General features: G+C 36.1%; 1 protein-coding gene across 3 annotated transcripts in view; it reads left to right on the plus strand.

Annotated features, from left to right (window-relative positions):
• Positions 1-22571, plus strand: part of SENP2 (SUMO specific peptidase 2) — a 28972-nt gene extending 6401 nt beyond the window's left edge. For 2 of the 3 annotated variants that reach the window (XM_074329028.1, XM_019735839.2), the window contains exons 5-17: positions 1939-2029; positions 5415-5583; positions 7325-7428; positions 8993-9087; positions 9638-9689; positions 10653-10716; positions 12344-12520; positions 13907-14038; positions 15113-15316; positions 15858-15937; positions 17959-18043; positions 19628-19723; positions 21256-22571. In XM_074329028.1, the coding sequence (XP_074185129.1) occupies positions 1939-2029; positions 5415-5583; positions 7325-7428; positions 8993-9087; positions 9638-9689; positions 10653-10716; positions 12344-12520; positions 13907-14038; positions 15113-15316; positions 15858-15937; positions 17959-18043; positions 19628-19723; positions 21256-21318 (1412 nt within the window). In that variant the 3' untranslated portion in view covers positions 21319-22571. The remainder of the gene's footprint in view (positions 1-1938; positions 2030-5414; positions 5584-7324; positions 7429-8992; positions 9088-9637; positions 9690-10652; positions 10717-12343; positions 12521-13906; positions 14039-15112; positions 15317-15857; positions 15938-17958; positions 18044-19627; positions 19724-21255) is intronic. The other variant, XM_074329025.1, reaches the window with a different exon arrangement.
• The last annotated feature ends 925 nt before the right edge of the window (positions 22572-23496 follow it).

Raw genomic sequence — 23496 nt, forward strand, 5'->3', positions numbered from 1 at the left:
GTAAAACCTTGCCTTTGAGGGTCATCATCTGATTGGTGAGCTACCCTAGGCTCCCAGTTCTCATAGTTTTATGGATTAGGAATATTTATACATCCAAACCCCTAAATTGAATTGTAATTATTGTATATACTGTACAAAATGGTGGGGAAAAATAGGAAGAGGCTAGAGTCCTGAAAATGATTGTAATCTGTGCCACACAGGAAGATTTGTGAAATGTGAGAGGAAAGGGAAAAAGAGCTTTTAGGGAACTTGTATATTCAGGAGTCAAAACCGAAGAAGCTTAGGAAATGATAAAAACCTTAGCATAGTGCTTCTCAAACATTTTTAGTAGAGTACCTCTGGTAGCAGAGAAAAGGAAAGTAAATATGTACCCCTGAGTCTGAGAATCTAGTTCTAAGGGACCTGGGACAAAGATGATACTTCTTTGAAGTCTTTCATTTCATTTTAAAAGTTAATACAAATTAAATCACATAATCTATTCATGTTGTTGGAATATGTAAATGTTTAAAATTATTTACCATTGAAATTGACACAGGGAAAGGATGGTAGATTTAGTTTGTGCCCGAGGTATCAGTAGTATATTTCTCTGTGTTTGTGTAGCCTAGTCAGAGAGGCACAGGAATTCCTGGGCCCGGTTTCCTCTATAAAGAAGTCCACAGCCTCTAATCTAAAACCCTTGGAGATGTGTTTGGAAATTCTGAATTTTTCCTATTTTAGACATATAGTGTTTATTGAATATTATTAAAAAATACCCGTTGGGATTGAACATTGGTTCAAGTCAGGTTTGGGAAACAAATGAATTTAGGTCAGTTTAGGTTTTGTTGCTACTGACTTATGAAAAATTTTCAGTTTTAGACTTCTGCATTTTGGAGTCCTCAGGGACTCCCAACCTTGTAGCTACAGCAGAAAATGTGACTGATGAAAATTTGGTGAACCTTTTTTGAAGTATAGTAACCATCTCACAAGTGTTAGAAGCTTCCGGTGAAATGTAGTAACGTGTCAGGTTTTCATTTAAAAATACTTTTGTTTTCTTGGGAAGAAGAAATAATTTGAAAAATTGACTCAATTTGAGTAGATTAAGAAGAGTTTGTAATCTTGAGTTCTTCATGCCTCTCCTTGGTCCCAGTAAGCAAAACTAGAAGCTTGCCTATTTTAGGTTATTGCCTATCGAGATCAAAGACAATTGTTATTGCCTATCGTGATCAAAGACAAACTACCGTATTTTGCCATGTATGATGCGCTCCTGTGTATGATGTACACTAATGTTTTTGGCCCAAACTTTCAGGGAAAAAATTTTGTTTTAATCTTTTAATTCAAATTTTTATTTACATTTAGGTACTTGTTTTCTGTATTATAAAGGAATTTTAGCATTTATTTTTTAACATATTATGGTACAAGAAATTTCATGTAACAAATAATTACAAAACACAAGAACAGATACAAGGTACAAGAATTTTTATGTACCGGTAACAAATTTACGATATTTACGCATCATAGAAGGCCAAGAACTCTTCGTTGTTGCAAACTCTTCGTAAATTCAACAAAACCGATTATCGTATTTCAGGGTATTATTTTGCATATGGATATCGTTATTGATTTCTAGAGTTATACTTTTAACTCATAGGCATAAATAAAAGAATTAAAAACATTTATATAGATACGGAATTAGTACTACCCGTTTATAGTGTGCTGTGCATCCTTATTTTTCCATCACAAATTTGGGCAAAATACTGCACATTATCCACAGCAAAATACAGTGAGTACTATTACTTTTCCTTTAACTTTACAAAGTTTGTGCTGGACCTCTGTGCTGTACATAGTAGAATTTGAAAAAATAAGACTTTAAGTTCTGCAATGTAGATTGCTCAGAGATTTTCTTTTCTAATGCAGACCGGTGTTTTGTTTTGTTTTACAATTACAAATACATTTTTAAAATAGGTAATAAATCTCCTAATGGAATAAGTGACTATCCAAAGATCAGAGTGACAGTAACCCGAGATCAGCCTCGCAGAGTCCTGCCTTCCTTCGGGTAAGTGTTACATTATGCCTTTCTTTAAATGGAATCTTAGCAGTTGTTAGGTGCTCTCTCTTGTTAGGCATTCCCACTTTTATTCTATTAACGTAATTTTAAGTAAGTACTCCGAGGCTACTGGCCTGCCGAATACCATACAGATAGTGAGAGACTTCAACTCAGATGCTGTTACTTTTTCTGCCATTTCTGCCCAGAGCATCTGATTTTGCAAAACCTTTACAAAATAATTGTTCATTCCTAAACTTTTTTTGAAGTACCATGTGCATACAGAAAAGGGCAGAAATCGTGTGTCTAGCCTGATGAATTTTCATACACTGAACTGTTATTATTTTATTAGTAATTTTCGTCTCCCTTCTGTGGTCAACACTTTCTAGAATTTCTACTGCTTGGCTGTTAGATCTTCCGGATTGATCTAATTTTCATATATATTCTCTGTTGTTGTCCTTGCCCTTTTTTAAAAAAAAAATCTTTTACCGACTTCGTTGTTGTTGGCTTCATAGTTTTTAAGTTGTAAGCATTCTCCCTCTCCTTATTCCCCATGGTTTTTTCTTTCTCCAAGCATCTTGGAGGATGCAATGTCTTTTCTTATTTCTCTAAAGCTGTTAGTTATTTTAAAATTTCTTCTCCCTACTTTGCTTCCTCTGAATCTCCCTCTCCCCTTTGTTTTGGTCTTATCTTTCATTAATTAGAGTCTTTATTCAAATACTGGCAATCCTTGGCTATCTACTCATATTTAAAAATGAGACAGTAACTAAAAACTAGGGCTCTCTGGAGTTGGATAAGTGGCCGATTGTAGGGCTAAGAGAGAAAGTACAAAATGAGTTTGGAACGTCTTGTGCCAGAAATTAAAGAAGTGCTCAGGCACTGGGGACATGTAACATGACACAGGAGGAAACTTGAAGGGGCTTCCACTGGCCAAATTCGGGACAGTGTAAGCATCACAATAAATAAAGACAGGAATACAGATACTAGTAAATAAATGTATAGTGTGGGAGGGAAAGATCTTTATAGTAGGATGCCACCTAGTAAGTGTAGAAGGAATGATAGAGCTTAAAAAATCATCATTTTGTAACTATCATAGTAATAATTGATATATACAAGAAACATCAATTGAGCTGTAACTAGTAAGTAAAAGTTTGATGAGGTACAGGATATGTACATAAACTCAAGATATCTCCCCACAAATTACTTATTAATTACAAAGGGAAACATAGTAACCTTAGGGTGGAGAAACCTGCTTGACATCACCTTAACCAAAGGATCAAAGTTAAAACTACCCACAGTGGGACAGACTGACATTATGGCCTCCAGATATATTGCACTGAGTAGGACCTCATCACCTAATTCGTATCCCAGCAAAATTCAATAATCGGAATCTAAGAATGAGAAAACAGTTTAAGATGAATTTAGGGTTAATTCTATAAGACAACAGGCCTGTACTCTCATTTTAAAGACTAAGAAAGGCTGAAAACTGTTTCAGATTGAAGGAGACTAAAGATACATGATAACTAAATGCAGTGTGAGCTCCTACATTGGATCCCTGATAGGAAAAAAGAATGCTGTGAAGGATATTTTTAATATCTTTGGAGAAATTTGAATATGGACTACATGTTACATATTGTATCATTGATTATTGTATTATAGTTATGTAAAAAATGTCCTTGTTCTAGAGAGATGCATACTTAAATATTTAGAGGACTTATCTTTATGCATTTAATATTATAACTGTCCTTATAAGCATTGCTTTAAGCTACATTCCACACATCTTGAAATGTTGGTTTTAATTTTCATTCAATTAAAAATATTTTCTACTTTCTGTTTTACTTCCTCTTTAACCAGTGATTATTCTGAAATGTAGAATTACATTGTTTAATTTCCAAACATTTGGGACTTTCCAGATATCTTTCTGTTATTTACTATACTAGTTTAATTCCATTATGGGTAGAGAATATACTTAGTATGGTTTCGGTTCTTTCAAATTTGTTAACATATGTTTTATGGCCTAGAATATGGTCTACCTGAGTGAGGTTCAATGTGCACTTGAAAAAAATTCGTATTCTGCTATTGTTGGGTGGAGTGTTCCATAAATGTCAGCTCAAGTTTGCTGATAATGTTTTACAGGTCTTACTGATTTTCTGCTTACCTTTTTATTGATTGATGAGCAAGGAGTATTGCTGTTTCCTACTGTAATTGTGGTCTTGTCTATTTCTCCATCGAGTTATGTCAGTTTTTGCTTCATGTGTTTTGTCTTTTTTTGACCCAGATTCACCAGTTATCATTTTTGTCAATTTGCTTTATCATTCTCTGTCAAATAATTTTCATGTCTCATTGATCTCCTTTAATCTGGAACAACTCCTCAGTCTTCTATTTTTGTCTTCAGTAGCATGGATATTTTTAAAGAGTATAAAGCATTTCTTTTTGTAGAATGTCTCTTAATTTTGACTGATGTTTATTCATGATTTGTTTTAGAGGATGCATTTTTTGGGGGGTAAAAATACTATATATGTGGTGTTGTATCTTTTTTAAAACATCACGTCAAGAAGGGTATGAGGTCAGTTTGTCCCATTATTGGTAATGGCAGGAGAGGTAGGCTGTGTCACCAGCAGCAATGACTAGGTTGGGGCTTCATGGCTTCCATTTCTTTAGCATTTATTAATTTACATTCATTAGTTTAGCATCCAGCCGATATTTATTGAGTGCCTTTCAGCTTAGATTATGTAATAGGTATGATACAGTGGTAAAAGGATATAATCCCGTGTCTCCCCAAAAATAAGACCTATCCAGATAATCAGCTCTAATGCATCTTTTGGAGCAAAAATTAAAATAAGACCCAATCTTATTTTACTATAATATGAGACCGGGTCTTATATAATATAATATAATATTATAATATAACATCAGGTCTAATATTAATTTTTGCTCCAAAAGATGCATTAGAGCTGATTGTCCGGCTAGGTCTTATTTTCAGGTAAACACGGTCTCAGTCTTTATGGAATTTAAAGTTTAGTGTGGGATATAGACATTATACAATCATACCAGTCATTAATTCCAGTGGTGCCAAGTGACATGAGGAAAAGTGCAGTACAAGAGGAGGGTATGTGTAATATGGGAGCTAATTCCAGAGTTGGGGTTGAAAAATGGTTATGAGGGAGAAGGCAGAGGCTTTCATACAGCAGCGCTGGTGACTGGAAATAGACATTCCATAGTGGAATTCTGGGGCACCCTTACTCTAGAGCTAGATCTAACTTTGTGAATGGTAGTTGTCTGATTTGCCAGGAGCAAGCTTAACCTGAGAAGCCTAAGTACAGAATGATCTGGAACTTAGATTCCAGCAATTGAAGCAGTTAGGTGATAACTTTGTAAAATTTTTTCTGTCTCTCAGTTTTACTTTGAACTCAGAAGGCTATAACAGAAGACCAGGTGGTCGTCGCCATTGCAAAGGCAATCCAGAGAGTTCTTTAACGTGGAAACCTCAGGACCAGGTTGTAACAGAGATGATTACTGACGAGGGTGGCAAGGGTCTGAGGCGTCCCCATTGTACTGTGGAGGAGGTAAGCCCTTTTAGCCTGATCTCTTTTGAAAACTATTTTATGAATTTTGGAGGGAATAAGTAATATATGTACTATGGTACAAAATTCAAAAGGTATAAAAGGGTGTACAGCGATAATAAATTGACCGGTCTCACTTCCGTACCTGGCCCCAGCACCCTGTTTGACTTTTAGCAAGTAACCACTGATACTTGTATGTATCCTCCTAGAGATATTCTGTACATATGTAATTTAGTCATTTTCCAGGTTATTTTCACCATAAAAAAGAAAAAGGAGTTACGTTAGGAAAAATAAGGTTATGGATTCTTTCTTTTTGGGTGAGTGAATTATTCTGACTTGTTTCTTGTATTAGCTGTAATAACTGACTGTGTAAGGGAAGTAAATGGTGTACATGTCTGCTCTTCCCTTTTCAGGGCACTTAGCATGATATCTTCATCAACAATCTTCTCTTCACTTCCCTCGTGAAGTGTTCACTTATTCCAGGAGAGTTTAGAATTATTCCTGTGTCTGGCATTTCCCAGGACCATCACCTATTACTGCATAGTTTTCTGAGCCACTTAGTTTAGTTCATCAAAGAACTATTTATATGGGTGCCAGTTGTCAGCAATTAAAATTGAATAAAATATGGTCCCTGTCCTCTAGGAGCTTATATATAAATAGTTGTATTCAACACACAGGTAGGCAGAGCGAGGAATGGGCTGCAGCCCTGGATGGGGTTTTAAGGAGAGAAATTATAAAGTAGCTTCATACCTTTTAGAAGAGAAATCAGAGATGGGACTGAGCATATATATACATATAGGATATATTCTAGAAACATTAGAAGGTAATATTAGCATGGACATATTCATTGGTTAAGTGTAGTATAAAGTTAGAGGGAAGAGCCTGAGCCCCTGATTTCAGTCTTTGATAAATACTTGCTACTGACCAAGATGCCCTGTGTGTTTAGGGGGAAGTTGATGACTTCAGTTTTAGACATTGTTTAAAGTGCCTGTGAAACATTAAGAAAACCTGGCCGGTAGAATTTTGAGAAGGCAGGGTTAGAGACACGTGTCTGAATCTTCTGCATATTGGTGTTATGTAAATCAAGGGAGCTGAAGACATTATTCAGGGAGAGAATGTAATGTGAGAAGAGATAATGGGCAGAACCATTGGCATTTGGAGCAGGCAGAAGAAGAAACAATCTGCAGTGGAGACTGAGAAGATAAGAAGAAATCAGGAGAGTGTATTGTCCAGGAAGGCAAGGCAAGGTCAGCAGGGTGAGATGCTGAAGAGAGAGGTCAAGTAACATAAAGGCTGAAAAAGTGTCGTGGATCTGGCCATAGAAAGTCACTGATGACTTTGGTGAGACCAGTTCCATTTTGGAAGCTGACTGTTCTGAATATGAAAGTGGATTATTTATGCTGAGTTGTTTTGTGGTTAACCCAGGTCCACTGTCAAAAACTCAGATACCAGCAAGGTCTAGGAGCTAATGTAAATGAGTGAAGTGGGGTGGAGCCAATGGCCCTTCTGAAGGGAGTAGCCCTGCCTCGCTGGAGATTGTGGATTCAGTTTTTCAAAAGAGGCAGATTTTTGGATTTTTCTTTCCAATTGATAAAGTTGGCAGTTAATTTAAGGAAATTTAAAAAACACTGTGCTAACAAATAAAACCCATCTACGGACTGCATTTGACCTCTTGGTCTTTGTTTATGATTTAATTATAGGTTTAAAGTGCTAGAGGTTATCTAACATGCTTTCTTTTATTTAGGGTGTTCAGAAAGAGGAAAGAGAGAAGTACCGAAGGTTATTGGAGCGACTTAAAGAAGGTGGTCATGGAAACTCTGTTCCTCCTGTAACTTCAGCTCATCATAGGTAAAGATAATCTAACAAGATAAATGCTTTGTTAGACATCATTTTCCTTATTTTTGGAGAGGAAATTGGTAGGAAGCGTTTTGTGGAAAAAAGAGGTTAACATTGAAAGAACTAGTTTATATAAATTTTATGTAACTCTGGGTGGTGAACACACAATGGGATTTATAGATGATGTAATACAGAATTGTACACCTGAAATCTATGTAATTTTACTAACAATTGTCACCCCAGTAAATTAAAAAAAAAAAAAAAGAATGCAGCCTCGACGTCAACTAGGCTTGGGTTCAAAACCCAGCTCAACCCTTAGTTGCTATAAGATGTTGGGAAACTCCCTTAATGCCATGAGCTTCTGTTTCCTGTGGAATGAGAATAAGAGGGAGAATGTCTCCCTCAAAGGGCTGTTTTGATTACATTAAATGACATTTATGAGGCAAAAAAAAAAAAATTGTAGTAGTAAAGGATTATATAGAACAGTGGTTTTACAAAATAAAATTTTCCGTTAGCTTTGGAATCCCTCTGTTATAGAAAAGTGGAATCACTGGTTGAAGTCAGGGAGCAGAGAATTTTTTCAACCTCCCCAATATACACATTTCCCACAATGGCGCTCTCTGTCTGCCTCTTTCCCCCTCTTCTCTCCTGCCTGTCCTTCCCGCCTTCCCTTTCCCTCTCCTTGCTTCCCCATATACACATAGTCTCTGAGGCATCTTAGTGGATGTATCTTAGCACAATTGGAAACTTTCCACTTTAGAGAGAAGATTAAAGTCACCCGAAGTCATAAGAAGTTTTCTTAAAAGACTCCTTGTTAATTAAATACTCTAATAAGCAAATAGTGTGGCACAAGGAGTTGATGTCTGGCCTTATATCCCTTTATAAAAAGGGGACAAAAAATATGTGAGCTTCGGAGTGACATGCACTTGATAATTCTAACAAGTGAGAATACACGGAGGGGAGTCCCAGAAATTATGTAACAGCAAGTGGAAGGTGAAAAAGTTATAAGACTATCTAGGATGTTGAGTGCAGAAATAACAAAATCTGGGAATTTGAATTTTGATTGTGAATTTTTAAAATTTTAATTCTCTTTGTTTAGTCAGTCAGAATGTTAATATTTTCTCCATTTTGACTAGCCACTATTGAAAGCAGCAGTATGCTTCATGAACTATTGGTTTTGTCATGTCAGCAAAATCCTAAAACTTTTGCTTTTTACATTCCTCTTTAGATGTGTTGTTTTAGGATCCATTTCAGTATATTGTTTAAAATGTTTCCATCTTTTAACATGAGTTTTATCACACAAGATTTTTCAGTGAAGATGGCCCTGGGGATTGAGAACTTCCAATTTTACAAATAGAAAAAACTAGAGGCTAGGTAACTTGGCTGAAATATTAGAATCAGGATTAGACTCCTTGTATCCTAGTCCCTGATGGCGCTATGTTGCATCCTCTCTCTTGTAATTTGATGTTTCAGGGTAATGAGTAACTTCTGTTTGGAGAAGCTTATCAGAGATAATGAGTATTTATGGTAGATTCTCCTTTTGTATCTGATTGTCTTCACTTTTTGTGTTTCTAAGTTCTCAGAGAAGTCAGATGGACACAATAAAGACCAAAGGCTGGGGGGAAGAGCAAAGTCATGGAGGCAGAACAACTCAGTTTGTTCCAAAACAATGTGAGTTTTAGCCCTATTTTAACATATAGAACTTAGTTCGTGTGCATATGAAATTGAAAAATAACATACGAGTGAAAGATGGTATACCAGACTTTAAAACTTTATCAGACCCCAAGGCATTGACTGGGGTTTATCCAAGACCAGTAGTTTAGTAAAAAAGTTATTTCAGGAAGAAGCAGATTTACAAATTACCTCCTTGATTGTTATTCCTAGCTTCTATACAGTAGTAGTACATATTTTGTTAGCCTAAAATTAATTTCTTTATATTTCTGATATTTTCCTTGTATTTCTCCACTTGTCCACTAAATGACACTAGGTGATAGCTTACCAAATGAGCAGATATCAGTTAATTTACACTAAAGATTATATTTAAGAAAGCGATTTATGCGTTTTTAAGCAACTTGATAACATAAGAGCTAGTGTCTTTGAATTTCATTCTAACATTTCAGCATAAGTTAATGTTTTGATACTTTGGAAACTATGTTGAAATTCTAGCTATATGATTGATTCATAAAGGAAACACTTAATTTTTTCTTTACCATCCTCACAGATAGAATTCTTGACACAAGGGGACCTCTATGTTCAGTGAGGAGTGAAAAGAGGTACATGGTTCAGTTCATTCTAAGTTTTCTTTTGACATTATTTTCTTACTTTGTGAGCTACATTTATGAGTAACCACGCCTGAGAAATTGTGAACTCTCCTCAGCTCTGGTAGCTGGTCAATATATATGGGGACATACCGTGTTTCCCCGAAAAGAACACCTCGCTGGACAATCAGCTCTAATGCGTCTTTTGGAGCAAAAATTAATATAAGACACGGTATTATATTAATTATATTGTATTGTATTATATTATATTATATTGTATTATATTATATTATATTATATTATAATGTTATACTGGGTATTATATTATATTACATTATATTATATAAGACCCAGTCTTATTTTACTATAAGACCGGGTTTTATATTAATGTTTGCTCCAAAAGATGCATTAGAGGTGATGGTCCGGCTAGGTCTTATTTTCGGGGAAACATGGTAGGTAGCTTTTGTGTCAGATGCTCACCCTGACTTGGGAGGGTGCCTTTCTCTCCTAGGCATTAGGGATTGGGAGATGAAGGTGCCGCTCATGTACAAATGTGGGTGTGATGGGCAGCTCTAGTATATAAACAGAAACGTATCTCTATGTGCCTTAGGATTTTGGATGATGGTTCATTTACGGCAGAGTTGGGGAAAGTATGGGCCAAATCTGGTCTGCCTGCCTGTTTCTGTAGGTAAAGTTGTATTGGAACACAGTCATGCTCATTCATTTATATACCATTTATGGCTGCTTTTAAATTACAATAGAGTTGAGAAGATACGGCAAAATGGTTAAGACCTTCAAGGCCTAAAATACTTACTATCTGATCCTTTTCAGAAAAATTTTGCTGACCTCTGGTTTAGAGGACTATATAAACTCAAGGCAATTTTTGTTTGCAAATTATTAAATCTTATTTCTAAAACTAGTCTAACATGTACCAAGTTAAAAACATCCAGTCTGTAATCTCTATATTTTTTTCCTCAGGTGTTCAAAGGGGAAAATTTCTGATACAGAGAAGACAGTTGGAATCAGACTTGACAATGAAGGTGTAAGTAGAAACACTAGTTGAATTTTGTATCTTTTTGCTCTTTCACCTCACTTAGTATTAAAATTTTGGTGCCCATGAAAAATAAGAAAGATGATACACGTTACTTTTAATTCTAATTCCATTGGTTTCTTTGAAAAAGCAGCAGGCATTGAAGATATATACAACTTTAGCTTCCTTTTGATTTGCTGGATTTTTATCTGTGTGCGGTAGCTACCTTTCTTTATAAGAGAGACCAATTTGCCTCCATCTCATCCCTCATCTGTGTTGCCTGGCTTCTTTCAGAGAATTTTTAAAAACCATACATCTCTAGAAAAGATAATGTTTAGGATTTTATTTTCAGAGTCAAGATTTCAGATTTACTTGAAAATACTATCAATTTTATGCTTAATTGGATTTACTTTTTCTATATAGGTATCTGAATAAAAAGTGTTCCAGTGATCTCCATAGTAATACCAGCATTTTTAATAATAGTGGCAAACACTCCATATCCAAAAGAAATATATTCGTAAATTAAATGCAAACTTGAAGTTTTAGATTATTTCACATTTTAGATACATACAAATACCAAAGTTTAGTTACAGCTTTGTGTTAAGTACAGTATCAGTTTGATCAGCTTTCTTTTTTCCCATTAGATCTCTTCATAAGAATTAGTCTTAAGCCACGGTTTTACATCATTAGTCTTAAAATACTCCCTCTCTAATGTTCCCCATTCCCATGATTCAGAGTGAAGCCTTTGTGTTTAATTATCATTTATGACCTGTGGAACAAAAACTGAAAGAAGAAGGCAACTAAGCCTGAGGGAGGACGGGGTGGGGGTGGGGGTGGTAATTTATTACCAGGCTGCAGACTATATCCTGCCACTGTCCTTGCTGAACCCTGCAGGCTTTGCTGTCTGCAACCATAGGGAAGGGCCAGCAGCTATGGTTTCCTAGGACTGGCAGTTAGCTACCGTGAAGAGAGTAATAGCTAGGTGTGTTGAGAGTGTGGTTCTTGTCCAAAGCTCTATTTCTAAATATATTTCCTAATTTTAAAATAGTTTACCTACTGAATTAAATTCAGCATTAAGTGTTTCAAACGGTCATGATAAGGAAAGATCTTATCCAAGTTTCTGGGATACTGGCAGAATTCTACTCGTTGACCTTAATGGTGGTTACATAGGTGTTAATTTTGCAAAAATTAAGTGATACATTAATGTTTTGTGCATTTTTCTATATTACGTAAGTTTTAAAAAAGAAGAAACAGCAAGTTTACTTAGTATAAGGATAGTGGTTCTGAGTGATGGGACTATGGGGCATATATTTTGCTGTTTTAAAACTTTGAAATATCTTTTAACTATGTTATTTTTAATTAAAATAAGAAAACCAAAAATACTTTTCTTGCTTCCTTCAGGGAAAATGATAAGTGTTCTGTTTCATGGTTTAATGGACGTGTCCCGTGAGCCTTAGGTTTTGAACAATTTTTGGTCCCTTTGCAGGGATAGGCAAATATGCTATATCTATTCATTTGGGGATTTGTTAATTCTCTTTTCTTTCAAGATAATGGCACTGTTTCATATTTCATGTTATTATGTATGCTTATATGTGCAAGTATGAAACATTTAACTAGAATATAGAACTGTTTTGATCAGAGGAGGGTACACCAGCTGGAGCCTGACCTATCCGAAGAAGTGTCAGCCCGACTCCGCCTGGGCAGTGGAAGCAATGGCTTACTCAGGAGGAAAATGTCCATACTTGAGACAAAAGAAAAAAATTGCTCAGGCAAAGAAAAGGATAAAAGGACGGATGATCTCCTTGAACTTACAGAGGTATTATTTCTTGTGTTGATCAGCATAAGAGATATGTTTTTAAATAACCTCAGTTATTCAAGACTGAATGACTGTTCCGAGGAGTTTCTCCAGGCTAGGGGTGAATATGTGAAGACAGTCAGGTCTAAGGGCTGTTTAGGCAGTGGATATATTGATCATTACTGAGCTGTGAAGGTGGCCTAAGGCATCAGATTGATGTTCAACACATGTGAGTAGACATAATTCTCACATATCTCGGAATATAAGGGGTTCTTAGTAGAATCTTTTTCTAACCTTAAAGTATTTTGGGTTATAGAGTGTGGTTTGGCATTAGGATTGAGTTAATTGCAGTTTTCTTTTAAGGGATAATGGTTTACTAAAATGTTTCTTTCATTGATTATTGCATTTGAAAATAGTGAAAACTTATAGAAAACGAGGAAATGAAGGTAGTTAAAAATTCTCATGTTAAAGGTGAGCCCACATCTTGGCTCCTTGTCAATTGTTGTCTTAGTAGGTGGTAGTCAGTCCTTTTCAGGGAGTATCTCTTGAGCACTTACTGTGTGCTGGGCCTGCAGGTGGAGAGAGAAAGCCATAAAATTGCCAAATTGAGTGCAGTGGCGGGAAGTGGTATTAACAGGTGTTTGGCTGAAATAATCTCTGTTGGGATTATAGATTCAGTCTTTTAGCTTAAATATGCGTTTATTTGCATAATTCTTTAGAATAATGAAGCCATCTATTCAGAAGGACTCAGTTGCTAGACTGCTGCCTAGTTTTCCAGTTTCTGTCTGTTTGCTGACTCTCCTCGTGTCAAAAATGGATAGTATGATCTCTTAGTTGTCCTAATTTTATTACTTTGATGTACTTAAATAAACGTTTAGGAGGGAAATAAGGAAAGTTCTGAAGATTCTTTTATAGAATTGTGGAAGGAGCAAAGGTAGGAAGTTAGACACTCCTAAGTTCAGAATCTTGGCTCTGCCATTTGATAATTTATGAGTTTGAGCGTGTAACCAGAATTCTCTGAGTGTTACCTGCTCTGTGAAATGAATATATTTTCCCTGCAAGCAGGGATTCATGATATGCTTCAAGTAGCTGCTACAATGCTTGGCTCATAGTGCTGCCTACATGGTAGTGGGATAATTAAGACTATACTTTAACTGTAAGTATTATTACCAAAGTATTATTTCCAGAAGCTGGTAATTCAACTAACATCTTTTATAACCATTAGTAAGACTGCTTTGTAGTCTAAGTTTATATCTTTTCATACTTCAATTTAGTAGGTCTTTGATAGTATATTTTTCTCAAGGGTGAGGTATTACAGAGGTGAAATTTGCTTTTTTAGTCTCAGACTTTTAAGTATCTGATAGTGGTTCTATATTAAAGTAGCAACCTCTGGACTTTCTAATTCAGGACATGGAAAAGGAAATCAGTAATGCCCTAGGTCATGGCCCACAGGATGAGATCCTAAGTAGTGCTTTCAAATTACGAATCACTCGAGGAGATATCCAGACCTTGAAGAACTATCACTGGCTTAATGATGAAGTAAGTTGTCTTTTATCCCTCCTTTTATTATCATTATGCTTAACCATTTACTCTCCAGAACCAAAGTGATAGCTACCCAATTATAAGGAGTTGGTAAAGCAGCTTTTAAAAAAACATCTAAAACAAAAACATCTTGAACCATAGAAAGATGGTTAATTCTGATTGTTTGCTGCCTTTAATTAGCAATGTTTCCCTCTTCTGCATCTGTGTTTCATTTCATCCAAGACTTCATTTGCTAGTTTTCAGTGACATTTTTATAAACCCTGGGTGCCACTGATAAATGGAAGGAATAGCAGTGACACTTTATTTTAGATGAATTCTTATAGGAGCCATTTTATTTTGTCAATAATAGAGGGGTATATTGATCACTATGTGTACATGATGTATTTTTTCTTTATTTCATTTGAGTGATAACTGCAAAAATTTGCCTAATTGTCATCTTGTAGCCTTACATACTTAGCTAAAGCTAGCTTTTAGTTCTTGCCAATTTTCCAGTTGGTCCTTTACTCAACTGCTCAGTCCCTGCATTTTCTCTCTTGCGTTCCTTCCTCTTCCCCCCATGACTAGTGGTATATAAACACATTCTTGTAAAACTAGGATGTTTTGTTTCACATTATAAATGTTTATCATGTAAAATTTAGAAAATACAGGAAAAGAAAAAGAACACTATTACCATTAAAAAAGTAACAAAATATTAATGTTTTGGTATCTTTTTTTCCAGTTAATATTTTTAAATTCAGATATAATTTATATATAGTAAAATTCACTTCCAGTTGATATTTCTGCATATTCTTGGAGTGATGCAGTTACATACACCTTTTCATTATTGCAGACTTTCTCTTTGAGTCCCTTCTCTTGGTCCTCTTACTCCTACACCTCAAAAGCACAATTTTATTCTTTCTTAATCCTTCCCAGTTTGCACTGATCATTTTTTATTTTCCATTTTCTGCTATAGACAGTCGTTTTATCCCCTTCCCTTCTTATCTTGTAATTCATCCTAATTTAGTTAGGTTAGACATTTAGTTTTGATAATGTATTTACCATGTTCTGATGTTTACTCTCTTGGTATTACAGGTCATTAATTTTTACATGAATCTTCTTGTGGAAAGAAATAAAAAACAAGGCTATCCAGCACTTCATGCATTCAGTACATTCTTCTATCCCAAACTAAAGTCTGGGGGTTACCAAGCAGTGAAAAGATGGACCAAAGGGGTCAATCTCTTTGAACAGGAACTTATTCTGGTGCCTATTCATCGGAAGGTACATTGGAGCCTGGTGGTGAGTTGAGAGAGGGTTAATTGTTGGAATTTGGATAACGACAATTTTCTTAAATAATGAAGGCTACCCTTTTCTTTTCTGTTCAGTGAAAGTCCGGTAGCATAAGTTAAAGGCATACTCCACAGAGTCTCTTCTTAGTTCTTGAGTTGAACAACTTGGAAAGATAGAAGACAGTTGCTGTAGCTGAGGGGCTTTCATTTTTAACAGGAAAGTTCTAGTGCACAAAGGTTATTTATTAGTTTTGTTTACAAGTTGGTACAGGTTAGTTGTAAAAAAGTAAAGGTATAAAGAAAAAAAAAATCTCATCACACTGAGAGGACCACTAATGTTTTGGGGATTAAGTTTCTAAGCCTTTCTGTAGGAATAGAAGTATATAATTATATAGAAATGAAGCTCATATCATCTGTGATGTTTTCAAAAAAGTGTGTCTTAGAAATGCATTCATGTTGGTATTGATTTTTTTAAAAGGTGCTTTTCTTTTTAGAAATAAAATTCTCACTCCTGTTATGGTTGTTCTGGATGTTGCATTTTTCCATTATAGGTGATAGACCTAAGAAAAAAGTGTCTTAAATATCTGGATTCTATGGGACAAAAGGGCCACAGGATCTGTGAGATTCTCCTGTAAGTAAAGGCTAAACCACTTCATTGTTGTCTCATTAGGCCTTTCTTAGGTGCTCTACGTTTTCGCTAATCATAGGAGGCTCTGGTGGGTGGAGTCTAATGGATAGTGAAGGCTGCCTTCCCAGTTGTTCAGGACTTGACTTGAATCCATCTTTTGGTCTAAAAATAACCTTATATCTGATCTTAATTGAGAAGTCTGTAGCATCATTGAAAACAAGTTTGTCATGTGTTACAATGTAAGATGTATCTTATTAGAATCCTGTGATTTGAATTAGATTTCTTTGGGATTGATACATTATTCTGAATGTTCTAAAGAACTGTTAGTTGGGGAGTATTATTCCTCTATATTCTTAAACCTACTCATGTCTCTGTGCTTTCCATGATAGTTGAGTTTATCTCATAGAAACCCAGAGGTAATTTTTAAAGCATATGGTTTGTAGGCAACTATTTCAAATAGGAATTGCTAAAAACCTGCCTTTAAAGCATAGCACTTATTAGTTATGTCAAGTGGTGACATGCATTTCATAGTGAGGAAGCAAATCAGTAAGACAAGTCTATTTTGAACCTTTGCTGCTCCCTGGAAACAAATGCAGGTTCCTGGTTTTAATTTTAGTAAGGATACTAAGAGAATTTTAATAAGGATACTTTAGTACAGAACTTGTTAAATGAATGATAGGAAGAAAAGTTAACAATAATTAGTTCAGTTCTCTTTTTCAATATTGTTTTTATTTCTGGGTGTTTATCTTAAATAAAAGGCATAGAGAAGAAAGTTTTTAAAGTCATAAGATACACAAAATTGTTTATAAAGCAGTTATTTCCCTCCGCTCTTTTGTGTTTAAGATATATAGAAAATGTGCACACATACATATGTATGTACATAGATATACATATATTATCACATGCATAGAAATGTTCTCATTGGAATTAGGCAGCAAAGTTTTATATGCTGCTTATAACAGGATACAAAAAAATGGTTTTTTTTTCTTTTTTGTTAAGTCTGAAGAGTTCAGCTCCTGTGGGTATCTGAGGCCCACTCCCTTTCCTTATACCCCTAATCTAGCTTTTCTCATCTTTTTTTCATTACTTCCCCACCACACACCTCCCCAAGAAAAAATTAATTTCTCCATTACAAGAGAAAATAGTACTAAGGAATAAGACTTTTTGTTTGTTGGGTTGAGCTTTAAAGGTCTACAAACCATTGAAATACCTAAGATTTTTGCCTTCCAGTGACCAGTTTTCAACCCCCTGGGGGCGATATTGCCTCTCCCATTGTGGGCATGTGCCCAGGTCACGCTGGTTTACCTTCTGTGCAGATTGGAATGAGAACTGAGATGCGTGGGTTAAATTTGATAACCCTCTGGAGAGTTGGATAAACTTAATGCTTAACTATGTATCTCCTACATTCTCTTATATAACCATAATGCCATATCACACTTCAGAAAATTAGTGATCAGTAATATATAACACGTGGTTCATGTTCTGATTTCCTCAGGTATCTTTTATAGTCTTTTTCTCCTAATCCAGGAAGCCAGTCCAGGGTTCAAGCATGCACTTAATGTCTTTAGTCTCCTTTACTTTAGAGTAGTCTTCCTGCCTTTTTTTGTTTTTCCTGGCAGTGGTTTTTCTTCCTTTTCTAAGAGTCTTGTTTTATTTCTGTTTTTAAGTGAGAAAAAGTAAGTTATAAAATGAAGTACTTTTTTAATAGAATAAAATGTATATTTTACAAATTGTATAGGGGTGGAGTAGAGAACTAAGGGACTACATAGCAAACTATTAATAGTAATTCTGGAGTGGTTATTATGGGGTCTTTTGTGTTTTGTATTTTATATGTTTTAATTTTTTAAAATAAGCATGTACAATTTTTATAAGCAGGAAAAAAACATTAAATTTAAAATCCAAAAGCTAATGGAGATGGATTTGAGAATAGCATATCTGTTAAATATCACAGTCCTTTGTTATGATAATACTAAATCTCCACAGGGATCCATCAATATATTCCCTCTTTGTCGTTTTTTTTTTAGTCAGTATTTACAGGATGAAAGTAAGACCAAAAGAAATATTGATCTGAATCTTTTAGAGTGGACGCACTACAGCATGAAGCCACACGTAAGTGATGGTCATCTGTATTTCAAATACTTTGTTGCATTTACTGTTGGAGGCATGTTATTTAGTCTTGACTTCCTTCCTTCCTGCCTTCACACACTCATCCGTAGGCGTGTATTCTCTGGAAGTATACATATTAACAATGATCTACTTCTATCTAAATCTTTTAATCGGGATGTTTGCTTCTTAGCCTTTATCTTCTCGCTTAAATTGTAAATGTTAAGTATAGCTAGCATGTCTCTTAGAGAATTGAAAAAGAACTCAATAAATTGAAGCCAACTACTTGTCTTGATTGACCCTAATAAAAATGTGAAGTTCTTGTTCAAAACTTATCTGGTAATTGTATGTATGTAGGTCTTTAGGGCCCCATGCCACCAGGTCCTCAAGAGTCAAGCATACTGTTTGTGAATGTGCTTTGGGTCTTGCCAGATTTGAATTTCATTCAGGGTTTAAAAATGCATACATCTTCTGAGTCCTAATGGCTTCTTCTTAAAGTAAGCTACATGAATTTATTTTTAGCCGTAACCAGTGTATGACTCAACTATCCAGAAGCATTTTCATTTTTAAGTTGAATAATTAGAAAGGTAAGCTTTGAAATTTCCTGAGGAGAGCACACATATAAGAGTCTATTAATGTTCTGGGAAATAGAATAAAGAAAACAAATGCTCTTCATTTTGTATGTTGGAGCCTATAGTTCTCTCCACTCTGTGAGACATGCTGGGCTCAGGAGAAAAGTGAGAGTTACCTACCATATGTGTGGGTTGTGTGCATGTTTAAATAGTCTTTTTTCACAATAATCATCTGTATTTGTTTGAATAAAAATTGAGCTGTTGTCATCTAGTGTATTTTCCAGCAGTGGAATCAGACCCTCTTATCCCCTTATAATCTTGTGCTCGTAAGTGCCAGCCAGAGTGTGTAAGAGGCTGGCCAAAATTCCTGAAGCTGGGCCTGGGGCCTGTGTGAGTTTACCTCACATGGGTTTGGAATCCACTGACTTTGGCTAATGATATCCTTTTGCCTCAGGACCAAACTGAGCAATCAAGGCATGATTTCCTGATTGGTTAAAGCCTATCAAGGGACTTTTTTTCTTCCTCCTGCTTGAAGCTATGGGGGTCCAAAGCAGTAGTCTTATTTTGCTGGCTAGTGAAGAGAAGTTTAACTGCCATATTGAAGTAGGTTAGTTGTCTTGTAAGCCTGTTTTTTATTGAGCCACATTTAGCCCTTTTCAAAATTTATAAATGTTTCTGAAATAATTCTGACTAGAATTTCTGTTCCTGATAATAAACCTTTTTTTCAGTTTGGGTTCTTTGTATGAAAACTGAGAGATGGAAATCTCACTTTGCTTTTCTCTTTCCTTCTGAAAAACATTTTCTATGGGGTCACATAGTGTATATCATAGTTAGGGTTTTTATACCACATAAAGACTGTGTGTGTGTGTGTGTGTGTGTGTGTGTGTGTGTGTGTGTAGTACCACATTTAATATTTACCTTTATAACATTGTTTATCCAGAGTACTATTTAGAAAAAGTCAAAGGAGTTTGTATTGATGACGTTTTGCCCCTTCTTCCCCTTTTTTTTGTAATTTCAGGAGATTCCTCAACAGTTGAATGGAAGTGATTGTGGAATGTTTACTTGTAAATATGCAGATTATATCTCTAGGGACAAACCTATCGCATTTACTCAGGTGAGTGAAGACCCTTCCTCATTCACTTAAACTTGTTTCTAAGCTTAGAACACACATTCCCAGTGCCTGGCACACAGTAAGATCTTAATAATGGTAGCTGAGCTCCTGTTATTATTGCCGTATACCTTGGCCATCGCCCTACGCTTGGCTAGCGTCAGGGATTGTCACTGCATCTGCTCTTAAGTTTATCCTAGTCTTTGGTGACCACTGGGACAATTTGCATATCTCTGAAATCCAGTGTTCACTGGTTCTGATATTTTTAGCCAAAGAAGGGGGCATGTCAGAATATGTGACAGCACGGGGAAATCAGGCCTTGTGAGAACTTGAATCACAGGTTTAAGATCTAACTATGAGTACTGCTTTTCTCTTCTGTTTTCCTTATTTAGTTCTCCACAGCTCTGCATTTGAGTGAAAATTCAAATACATTGGGAACTCTTGAGAATTTATGTTTCTCATTGCGGATTCTCAACCGTTTTACAACTGAGGACAACCCCCTTAAAAAAATAATTTTCTTAAACCTCTTTTTGATAGATGTTGTCTACCAGTGTATACTTATAGAATAGTAGGACTGATAACCCCATTCCAAGCTTTGGAGCAACATAAAATAACTATGGCTCCCATGCTAAATTAATATAATTCCAGTCTAAAATAAAGGCACTTATTATTGGTTAGTTTCTGCAGTTTTACTAAGAATAAATTTGCAGTTTTTTACTATATCTTTTGATATAGTAATTTATGTAATCTATGTATTACGTAATTTATGAATCCATGTATTAAGACTTTTTTAGGCTCCTCCAGATAGGAAATCACTAGTTTATATATAGTTAAGTGGTGTATTCAGCTATTTATCCTGAGACACCAGGAGTAAGTACCTCAAGGGTGTAAACTGATTTCATCAAAAGAGGAAGGACTAGGGGAGTTATACGTGATGTTGGATTTGTCTTCCATGTTGCTGCTTTGAGAATTGGCCCATGGAGTGATTATCAGTTAAAACAGAATAACATTAAGCAAAGCCTCATTCTTCAATGCTTCTAAATAACAAGGGGTTATTTGTTTTCTGAACCTATTGACATGAGATTTAAAGGCGGGAAGGTGCTATTTTAACAGTATTGGCAATGTCTAACATTTGGTAGAGCAGAAAGAACTTTGTGGATTTGGTTGTTTTTTTAAATGGAGTTCATGTTTGTCTCATAAAAAAGCAGAATATGTTAATTTCAGAATGTTTTGAAAATACACTAAGTAGAAATGTTACTGGTTGTGCCACTGCCTGTATATGCCCATTTTTGTTATGCAGTTGTTGGACTCTATTGTATAATTCTGCATCCTGCTTTGAATTTCCTTAACAAGGAAGTGATTATGATACATATGATAAGCATTACAAACCTTTTTTTATGGCTTAGTAAGTCTGTAAAAAAAGTCAAGATTTACATAAAGGACGTGTACATCGTACTTTATTTGCATGGTTACACCTAAAGGTTGTTGACACTACACGTTCATGTGTAATATAAGTGTTGTTTGTGTATTCTTTGCAGCACCAGATGCCTCTCTTCCGGAAGAAGATGGTGTGGGAAATCCTTCATCAGCAGTTGCTGTGAGAATGCCCCGCCCAGTCCCTCAGCTGCTGGTGGTTCTTTCACAGACAGACGTTTCCATATACCTCATGCATTGTGGGTTAAAAAGTCCCTGCATCACTTCTGTTCTCTCACAGGTACCGAGCTGTCAGAAGTGCATGAAGGCCTCTCCCTGCACCCTAGTCATGACTTGCTATGCGGAGGGCTGCTTGCAACCCTGTTTGTAAGGCTGTGCCTGCTCAGAGCCCCGGACTCTTCAACCCACGCAAGAACAAACGCTAATTAATACTTTTTTTACAAGAGGTTTTTTTTTTTTCCCTATGAATGTGGGAAATGCAGGATTTATTCTATGATTTGTGTTGTGTTTTTTTGGTGTGTTTGTTCACGTGTATTCATTCGCGCACTCATTTGCAAACATAATGGGCAGTGGCTGTTTTCTGCTGCTCATTTACAGTTAACTCTGAATTACTTGTTTGAACTATTTATTTCTGAAAAGAATGTTAATCAAGCTGCCACTCCCTGCTGAAGATCAGGAGGGAAATCAGTGGGGGGGGGGGAAGGAAGTGTTAATTAACTTCTCTAACGCTGGAGCAGTAACTGCCAACTTGAAGCTGGAGGTCTTTTTTTTGAGGCTTGAACATGCTGGGAGAAGCGCTGTGGTGTGGGCTTCGATCGCCTTTCAGAGGAAGTCTGACACGACAGCACTGGCAAGGTGTTATGGAAAAGTGGAACTGTGGCCAAGGAACTTGACTATCCATGCATCCTCAGAAGACAGTCGTGGTCATCTTAAAGAGACTTCCCTTTCTGGAAATGAGTTGACTTGGCTACTCTTGAAACTGGATTTGATGTAACTGTAAACCCTAAATCTTCCTTTTCATCCCAGATCTGGTTGAGTATGAACCTCAGAATTGTTAAGGGCTGGCCTGAGCGGTTTATTTCAAAATATACTATTCAATTTAAAGATATTTTTCCTCAAACTTTTTTTTTCTATATAGAAAGCCAAAATTAAGTTTTGTATTCATTAGGATTTACACCCCCCCCATTCCACCCCTACTGAATTTTGTGGAAGAGAATTTAGTACTTGGCTCTGAGGTTACCAGTTGTACAGTAATCTATTTTGCATATGAAAGTTTGTATTTAACTTTTTTGTTCATTAAAAACCTTACAGTGGTTATGCATTTTTAATTTCAGAAAGTTTAGAGTTAGTCAGAACGTATTTTGCAAGATCTAGTGCCTAGTGTTGCTTTTCCGATGTAATAAAAGGTTGCCTGGCAGAACCTGAAAAGTATATGCTGAAATGATTTCTAACCCTTTCCCTACTTAAACCTCCCAGACTTGTCCTGGTACACAAAAGCAAGAGGTAAAACCAGAGAAACGGGACATGTGTTAGCTGTGAGTCAACATGTCTGCCACCTAGGGGCCATACTATTGCAGCCAGTCCTCCTGGAGACAGAAAAGTCTGGGGTAGGACCTGGGGCCTGTGATGCAGGCTGAAACTGCTGTGCCTACTTGACGGCCAAAGTAGAGGACGTGTGCTTTGGTGATGATTAAAAGGCCGGTTGTGCTGCGTCTCCCTGAAGCTTAGGTGCTTCTTCCTGCAGCATCTGTTCCTTTCCTGAGGCTGCTGGAGTGGTGCCAGTGAGTACTGGGATCAGGCAGCTGGCACAGCCAAAAAAGAGATTTACTGGGTCAGCATTATGTTCAAAACCTGGACCCCACTTTGCACTAGTAGGTTTCACCTGAGAATGTAGTACCTTGGTTAAGATTTGTTCCATGTGGCATAAATCCTGCTAGGAATGGCTATTTGTAGTCTACCCAAATGTGTGAGTCCGGGGATGTTTTTCTGTTACATTGTAAGTACGTGAGGGGCTAAGCAGAGCAGCTTTCACTGAGCTTTCCATTCGGATAGCGCCTCATCAACTCCCAGGAGGACATAATGAAATGGGTAAGAACAGAGAGTTAAGTTAGAGAATGGCATTCTACTTAACCCCCACTTCCTGAATTCGTATGAGATGTCACAGGCCATGCTTCTCTAGGCACTGATGTGTTTCTCTTGGTGTAGAGAAACTTGTTGGTAATAGAATTTTTATATCTAAACAGTTTATGAGAAAAGCAGTCAGGTGATAAAAACAGCTATTGATTTTATCAGTAGCAAATTATCAACATTAAAACCAGTGAGATTATATATTTTATTATACTTGT

This window comes from Rhinolophus sinicus, linkage group LG01, assembly GCF_036562045.2.
Source record: "Rhinolophus sinicus isolate RSC01 linkage group LG01, ASM3656204v1, whole genome shotgun sequence".
NCBI lineage: Eukaryota > Metazoa > Chordata > Mammalia > Chiroptera > Rhinolophidae > Rhinolophus > Rhinolophus sinicus.